The sequence below is a fragment of the Capsicum annuum genome, chromosome 7, assembly GCF_002878395.1.
Source record: "Capsicum annuum cultivar UCD-10X-F1 chromosome 7, UCD10Xv1.1, whole genome shotgun sequence".
Lineage (NCBI taxonomy): Eukaryota > Viridiplantae > Streptophyta > Magnoliopsida > Solanales > Solanaceae > Capsicum > Capsicum annuum.
The window spans coordinates 111,750,132-111,759,037 of record NC_061117.1 but is presented as its reverse complement, the minus strand read 5'-3'; the positions used below and the strand labels follow the sequence as shown (position 1 = coordinate 111,759,037).

Sequence of the window (8,906 nt, the reverse complement as noted above, 5' to 3'; positions counted from 1 at the left end):
TGTGGTTGCAAACATAGAGGATATGCCTTAAAATGCAACTTGTTTGAAAGAAAGGTTGATGTTTGGAAAAGAGAGTAGTGACAAGAAAATAGAATTCCCAACCCCTATTTCATATGTTAATGACTTAGCAAGATTAACTACTTGGAGATTTTATATTGTTTTTGGTAAACGCTTTTGATTCGAGAGAACTAAAGTGAATTAGTCCTTGATGGTTGAGAAACACTAGGATTATGTTATTAAATATAATACGTTTCTCTGTAAGTACGATCTATGTATGTATTCGTAAAGCCCATAGTTAGAAAGTATTGAAAAATACAAGGTGAACATAACCCTGGCTTGCTATTTCTCTGAATTTTACTACTACTACACATATTTCATCTTGCTAAACTGAAACCATTAATTTGTGAACTGAATCAAATCCCCCTATTTATTTTACGGAAATGAATGATTAAAAGTCAACTAATCTGCATACAACTTAATTAGCACCATATTCCCTATGGGATTCGACCCCAACCTAGTTGGGTTATATATTTGACAACGACCGCTTACTCTCTATTAAGAGAGATGTAATTTGGGCGTATTAGTTGGCGAAACCAAGTCCCTGTGGGATCGATATTTGTCTTTCTTGAAGGCCACTTTACTACTTGGTAGACCACGTACACTTACGCGTGCGCTTGGGTGCTGTCAAGTTTTTAGCGCCGTTGTTGGGGACTTATAAATTGGCAACTATCTTATTTTTAATTTTTCTATATTGAGTTCTAAATAGTTTAGGTTTTTTTATTTTTTTTATTTTTGCTTATTTTTATTTTTCTCACACTCTTCTTGAGATGTCAGCCATGGATAGATGGTTTCTGAGGGATGATAATTCTTGTCATTATTGTGGAGGACCCCACCATAAAGCTTATTGTCCAGATTTTGATCCAAGCATTTGGAGGGGACCTTCTTGTTTCCAACCTGTGGAGCAACCCACAAGGTGGTGTGTGGTTTGTTACTATCTGTATCACTCTACAGATATGTGTGTTTTTAATCTTGATTCAGTCATGTTTGTGGGCAATGCTCAACAGACACCTAAGGAGGTAGATGCAGAGTTGACTTCCCAACCGGTTGCAGACAAAGTTGTTGATAATTCGAGAAAGTCTGAGTACTCAAAAACTAAAATTGTTGAACAGGTTAAGAAGATACTACCATTACCACAAGAATCAAAACCAAGATTATTATTTTTCTTTTGAGACTGAAAGTAAGAAAGAGAATTAAAGTGAGTGTGTTATTGATAGTGTAAATTTAGAAGTAGGATTGGTTGGGCCTCACTCGAAGCAATTTTATACATTATGTTTAGATGATGTCTTGTCTGTGAAATAACCTAAAGTAGTGGAAGAGTGTAAAGATGAGGAACAAAAATCCTATATTCTTAATTTTACACCGAAGAAGTAACATAAAAACACACCTCACTTCAAGGCTAGTGGTTTACCATGCATCATCCGTTACTCGGTTCCTTCATCTTTGTACCACCACCCTATGAGCGAGGAAAAAAAATGAATGCTAAGTTGGGGGTGAAATTCATATCCTCTAGGTGGAGGAAAAAACATGATTGGGTCATGCCGCGACATTAAATAGGCGCTTCTTTGGAGGCAACCCAAGCTAAGATATGTTTTCTTTTTAGTTTTTAGATTTTTTTTAATTTTCACGTATTTTTTTTTTTAATTATTGAGTCGCAGGTAAATGGGAAGTCTAAGTACCGAAAATGTCAGCTAAGGAGCATGGCGAAGACTAAATGTGGGGTCCCGTGTATCCTTCTGAAGTAAAAAAAGATTCTACTAGCTAGGCCTAGAGGCCTTAGAGAGTATTTCTATCTCTTACTCTTAAATTCAATTTGGGGACAAAGCAGATTTTTAGGTGTGGGATGGAGAAATTCCCAATTTTTAACTCAATTTAAAAAAATTTAACTTAGGAATAAGTGAGTTATTCTTGTTGGTGCTATTTTTGATTGCATAGTGCAAGTGTTTTGTTTGGTAAAAGCATGTTGTATGAGTGAATTGCTACTTTTGAGACTCCTAGGCTCATGTTTGTGACTCTTGTACTTGGTGGCTTAAATTTGAATTCATGCTATTGTTTGGTTAGGAGTCTATGATGATCCTATGTGAGTTGAGCATGTGTCATGTGTAATGTGAGTTTATTGTATATTTCTTATTGCATGTGATGTCTAGAACTTGCCCGGTGTGTGTATAAGGCAAAATAAAGAGAGTGGGTTTAGGAGATGATATAGGCATTTCTTTGATAGCATTGCTTTTACCTTCTATTTGACCTACCCTTTATACATAATCCTAATGAGCCCCGTTGAGCCTTTAGCTTTTCTTTGGAAGCCTCATATGTATCCTAATCTTTTTTTTGATGGACCTTAATTAGATCCCAAAAGAAAAAGCTCCTAAGTACTTTAATTGTAAAATAATTAAGTAAGGAGTGTGAAATTCAAGAAGTAGGAGGAAGGTGAAATTGATGCCCCAAGGTAATAGTTATTGGTGTTTATATTTGAGGTGTTGTGGTTGGGAGCGATGTAAATGGTGTTATAAATATTCTCATGGTTGTGAAAAAGAAAAAAATCTTGAAGGAATAAACAATACGCTCGTCAAGTGTTTGTGAAAATGCTTAAAGAGATGGAGCAAAAACAAAAGAAATGGGTAGACAAAATGGTGAAATTTGGTTGTTAGAGATTGGTTTTTAATGTATAATGTAGTGTATTAAAGCTCTTAGAGAGGCTAGTCACTACTCCCAAATAGTTTCTACTCATCCCTTAGCCTACATTACAATCAGAAAAAGACCTAATTAATCCTAAGTTCAACATTCTAATATTAGTGGAGTATGACACTAAGGGCAAGCCTATGGTTCATCTAGTGTAATTTGTAAATTCTTTGTGAGAGTGAGCATAACTTGATTTGTATACCCATTGTGATATTTTGTATTATTGTGAGTGATTATAGGTAACTCTCTTATTGTGAGGGCACATGTTTGATGAATATGGGTAATTCTTGTGATGTCATTAATTGAGCAATATGCATGAGTTTTCCACTTGTGGAGTCAATTCTTTAGGATAGGGTGTTTTGAAGTAGGATTCTTGAGCTTTAAATTATGTATAACATGCTTAGTTTAGAAACTTGCATTCCTTATAGTCATTGTAGTACTAACTTGAGTGTCTTGGTTGTAGTAGAAGTGTGGATTTTTTCCAGATCATGGCATTTATAGTAAAGGGTTTTTCGAGGACGAACAAGGCTTTAAGTGTGGGGTGGTGATGTTGGGTGAATTTATGCATTCTAGAGTTACTATTCTAGCCTATTTAGCCTTGTTTTAGGATGATTCATGTGCTTAATGTGTTTATAATGATATAAATGGGCATCTAAGTGTCCATTTATGTGTTTACAATATTTAAAGGTGTTTTCAAATGAGTTTTGATTCAAATTGATCATTTAGAGTTCAACCGAGCAAACTAGTGTTACTAACTTGAGCTAAGTATTTGTCTAGTCTATTGTGTTCGGTTATAAAGTGTTTAATGAGATTCTAAGGTTATTATTATGTATTTATATGTAAAACAACTTGTTGTTAATGTTCAAGGGTCAATTAGATCAAGACAAGAGTCGAAACAATGAGTTAAAAATCAAAGTGAAATCAGCCTATGCTTAACTCGTGTTTTTTATTCACCGTCTTGGATGTTGTGTTGTTTTGAGCTATAAATTGTTGTATTTGATGCTATATTATGATTTTTTTAATGGATTATGATTATATATGAAGTATATACAAGCTTCAAATCAAGTGTAAAAAAATCAAAAAGGCTTGGAATGGATCACAAAAGCACAATATGCAACTTGACGCAAATTTGGACACCCAAAATATTTTAGGATAGTGAGGGAATTTGAGAAGTCCTATCGTCCTGTGATATACACCAAAAGATTAATAAGGAACCCAAAACAGTGTGACCTAGCTATTAGGTTGCTTCTCGACCCCTAATCAAGTCAAATTACCCTAGCGACGCGATCCTTATTCCACCGACGAACAAATTTGCCTCCTATAAATAGGGCACTTGTAATTGATGCTAAACACCTTGGACAACTTTGAAACTTGGAGAGGGCCCAAAAAATACTTCAATTAGGGTTTTTATTTATTTAATTTAGATTTTAAATAGATTTAATTATGTATTCAATTACTTTGATTACGATTATATTTATTAGCGGCTAAAAGCTCTTTTCTGGGGTTAAGGCCAATATCATGAATACTTTCATTTTGAATTAAGTTTGAGTTTCTTATCATTATGTTTGATTTTTTATCCTTGTTTTAACTATTTTAAGGAGTAGCTACCCTTAGAATATATTCATTGTCAACTTTGTGATATTGGGAGAGGGAATAGGAAAATAGAACATGGAAATAAGCAGAGTATGGTTTGTATTCTTTTATAAAATAAGGAATCCAAATTACCATCTAGGACAGGGATGTACTTAGAAGCCTTACTTGATCCACACGTAGGATGATAGCTTTAAATAACTTAGTTAGATTATTATATCCCCGCTCAACTATGTAGTTGTAATGTCCACATTAGGTAAATGGTTAGAGGTCGGGAGACCATGATCATGCGATTAACCCTACGAATAAACAACCACGATAAGAAATCTAATGAATTAAGTTCAATGGCATAGTATGATTATTTGTAAGCCTTAACCCTGGGTCTCTGTTCTTTGATTGTCCAAAGTCATTTACTTTTCTATATTAGTTTAGTTTATTTTTAGTTTGCAATTCTAAAACTCTCTTGTTTACTTTTTCTCAATCGTTAAACTAGAATTGGATAGTTGGCAAAACCAAGTCCCTATGGGATCGATATTCAGCTTTCTTGAAGGCCACTTTACTACCTGGTAGATCACGTACACTTGCATATGCGCTTGGGCGCTGTCAGGAGTCTAAGGTCTTGAGCTCTTCTCTAAATCTTCCGTGGTTCACTCTTTGGATCTTGCCTTCTCAACAATCTAAAGTTATAGAAACTTACCTGTTCTACTCAAAAACAACATGGATGAATCTAGTGCAACTCACGGGGCATAGATATTTTCAAGGGTTATAACTTCTGGTTTTCCCTATGGAGTCCCATCGGTCTCCACTAATCCTATTCAGGAGATGGAACTTATTTTAGTGATCTCTATGAAAGGTTACCAATGTCGAGTTTTGGCATTCCATTAATTTATTAGCCAAATTTTGGCACGAGAAAAATGAGGCGAGGTTGGACATAAGCAAGGTAAGGAGTAATGATTTCCTGAATAAACGTGAGTATCCCACAAGGGTTGTCAATTAGGCAAAATGGATATTGGTTACTACTTCTCTATCTCTTGCACTAAGGGGTGCTACTTCGGGTTTCGATATTAGTTGGGATCATCTCAATGTTCTTATAATCCCTCGGGAATTCGAGCCATCTACTGATGCCGACATTGGTGTGTTGAAAACTCTTTTCCTTGTGGTGTGTTGACGGTCTGTCACTTAGACCGTCACTTCATCACTTGATGGTCCACTTTCTGTTTCATACTGACGGCGAGGTTAATGACCTTTCATAGGTCTGACGGTCCATCACTTGGACTGTTACTTGGGTTATCCATTCTATCCATTTTGCTTAGTGTTGACAGATACCCTGATGGTCCCTCATATGGTTGACAGCCCATCAGTTTGGACGTCAGTTCCTTTTTTTCCCTATTTTTCCAAGTTATTTCTTCAGCTAAGTCCTTAACCTAAAAACATTAAAACCCAGCATCAAATACACCCTCAGTTGCTTAAAAACGTACAATTACCCCTCGTAAAAGATGTCAATAACTCTTGTAACTGGAATTTGTTATGTTGGAATTTGGGATAACTCCCAACCTTGACTACTATAACATCTTCGTGAACATAATCCTAGTTTATTCATTCTCATTAAATCAAAACTTATAAGTATACTCATTAGTTGGAACACGATTTGCTACCAGCATACCTCATCGTTAACAAATAAACCCCTTTTTAGTCCAAAACCTTCGATCAACCGTCTATTAATAATCATAATACTTAGTTTACACTGTATTTCCTGTGGGATTCGATCCCAACCTAGTTGGATTCTATATTTGACAATGACCACTTACGCTTTCTACGAGATTTGTAATTTGGGAGCAGGGCAGAATGCGATCCGTCTGTGGCTATTTCCTTTGTCTCTATTTGGGGAGGCAACACTGTGGTTGAATGGGTTGACTCCTGATTCTATAACAAACTGGTGGCAGTTGAAAGGAGCTTTCCTAGAAAAGTTCTTTCCGCCATCCAAAATGTTACAGTTAAGGGATGAGATAAGTAATTTCAAGCAGCTTTTGAGCGAAGCTCTTCATGAGACATGGGAGAGATTCAAGAAGAAGTTGATGCAACGCCCCAACCATAAAATAACTGATGTACATTTGATGGAGACTTTATATAGAGCCTTGAATTCTATGACAAAACCGACGGTGGATAATGTTGCAGGTGGAGCATTTATGGATCTTAGGTTTCCTGAAGCTTCGAAAATGCTTGATAGAATGACTAAATAGAGTAGAGCTTAGCATACCAAGGATTCTGAGGTAGCAAGCTCTACTGTGTCTAGTGGTATGACAGCCGAACAATGGAAGGGGGAGAAAGAGTGAGATCAAGACATGTCCCATATGAAGACTCGGATAGATTTGCTAACCAACTATCTATTATCTGGGAAGATAGAGAAGGAGAAGGCCGTGGGGTCACAAAGTAGGGAATCCAAGTTCAATTTTAAGGAGGAGGCTAACTATCTGAATAACTAGGGGGTTTTCGAGGAAATAGCCAAGGAAATCAAGGTCAGAACTGCTATGACAAATCTAGTTATAGAGATCATAACCAAGGGAACTGAAAGAATAAGAATGACAGGAGTGGATTGTATGTACCTCCTAGAAATTATGATACTGCTACTACTAGTTTTTGAAAAATATCTATGGAAGACATGATGGCGAAGTTACTGAAAGAGGTGGAGATGACTAATGCTGGTGTGATGGAAATGAAGAGTGACTTATTATCTATGAGTTAGTTAGTTGACTCACATTCAACTTCCATCAAGAAACTAGAGCAGCAGATGAACCAGTTATCTACGGTATTTAATCAGAGAAAAAGTAGTACACTGCCGAGTGACATAGTACAAAACTCATAAAATAATGGTTTTTCAATGGCAGTTACCACCCGCAGAGGTAAAGTATTATCGGGCCCTTCTGTAAGCAAAGTTATAATTAATGATGTGGTGGAATTGGATGCGGAAGCAGAAAAAGACCGTCTAGTAGAGTCTAAGAAGCTGGATAGTAATGAGATTCCAGACTATCAGCAGATTGATAAAGTAAAATAGAACGAAAAGGAAGGGGAGCCAGTGGTTACTGTTATACCAAAGCTACTTTCTCCGTTTCCCCATCGACTAAAGTAAAAGGTGTATTACACGAAGTTTAGCAAATTCATGGTAATGCTAAAATAGCTGACAGTAAATGTACCTTTGGTAGAGGCACTAGAACAAATACCTGGCTATGCTAAATTCATGAAGGACTTTGTCACAAATAAGAGGACGGTGAGCTATGAACCGGTGGACAATCTTCACCATTTTAGTGCTATTTCTACAAGATCCTTAGTGCAAAAGAAAGGAGATCCAGGAATATTTACTATCCCGTGTACTATTAGATCGCTGGATTTTGCAAAAGCCCTGCGTGATCTTAGGATAAGTATTAATCTGATGCCACTGGAAGTTTATAATAAGTTGGGTTTGGGAGATCCCACACCTACTAACATGAGACTTGTGATAGTAGACAGATCAATAAAGCGCCCAGTTTGTATACTATATATTGTGCTTGTGAAAGTGGCCAGTTTTATTTTCCCTACCGACTTTGTGATCCTGGAGTGTGTGGTGGACTTCGAGGTACCCATAATCTTTGGTAGACCTTTCCTCTCAATTGGGAGTATGTTGATTGACTTGCGGGAGAATGAGCTGCAGTTTAGGCTCAATGATAAAGTAGTCTAATTTGATGTTTGCCAGTCAATAAAGCAGCATAAAGATATAACTGTATTCTCTATTGTCGATGTATATTATAAAGATGAGAAAGAGGCATCGATTGAGAAAATTTTTATTATTGACACTTTAGCTTCGGTATTGATTAATTTTGATAGTAAGGGTATCGAAGAATATGAGGAGACAGTATGTTCCCTGACATGAATAGGATCATATTCATATGCTCCTAAGAAATTGGATTTTGACCTTAAAAATCATCCAACACCACCAGCTAAGCCATCTATTAAAAAGCCACCGGTGTTGGAGCTGAAAGAGTTGTCGGGCCATCTACGGTATATGTTTCTAGGCAGTGGAAACACCTTACCTATGATCATTACAGCAGACTTGGGTGAGCATCAGGTAAAAGCCCTTATCTCTGTGCTGAGGAGATACAAAAGGGTTATAAGGTTAATGATTGCTGATATTATTGGTATTCTACCGAGTATGTGCACCCATAAAATTTAGTTAGAGGAAAAGTGCATACCAACTATTGGGCATCAATGCAGATTAAACCCACCAATGCAAGAAGTGGTTAAAAAGAAGATTATTAAATGGCTTAACACAGAGGTAGTGTACCCCATCTCCGACAGCAAGTAGGTGAGTCCCCTGAAATGTGTGCCCAAGAAAGGGGGCATGACTATAGTTCCTAATAAGAAGAACGAGTTGATTCCTCTTATACCAGTGACTAGGTGGCGCGTGTGTATGGACAATCGGAAGTTGACTCATGGACATTGAAGGATCACTTCCCAATGCCCTTTATGGATCAGATACTTGATCGCTTGGCAGGAAGGGGTTGGTACTGCTTTTTGGATGGGCATTTGGGATACAATCATATCTCGAT

At 36.8% G+C, this 8,906-nt stretch overlaps 1 protein-coding gene across 1 annotated transcript; it reads left to right on the top strand.

Annotated features, from left to right (window-relative positions):
* Nucleotides 1–6,988: 6,988 nt before the first annotated feature.
* On the top strand, nucleotides 6,989–8,038 carry LOC124885757. The gene is made up of 3 exons (XM_047394009.1): nucleotides 6,989–7,064; nucleotides 7,212–7,369; nucleotides 7,502–8,038. The coding sequence occupies exons 1-3, from the start codon at nucleotides 6,989–6,991 to the stop codon at nucleotides 8,036–8,038; spliced, it is 771 nt and encodes a 256-aa protein (XP_047249965.1).
* The last annotated feature ends 868 nt before the right edge of the window (nucleotides 8,039–8,906 follow it).

Excerpts from the sequence above, each read along its gene's own strand:
- LOC124885757 (XM_047394009.1), top strand. The coding sequence starts at position 6,989 with ATGGCGAAGTTACTGAAAGAGGTGGAGATGACTAATGCTGGTGTGATG. Across the intron at positions 7,065-7,211 it reads GAGTGACTTATTATCTATGA|TTACCACCCGCAGAGGTAAA; the intron begins GTTAGTTAGTTG and ends TTTCAATGGCAG. Across the intron at positions 7,370-7,501 it reads ACTATCAGCAGATTGATAAA|CTGACAGTAAATGTACCTTT; the intron begins GTAAAATAGAAC and ends ATGCTAAAATAG.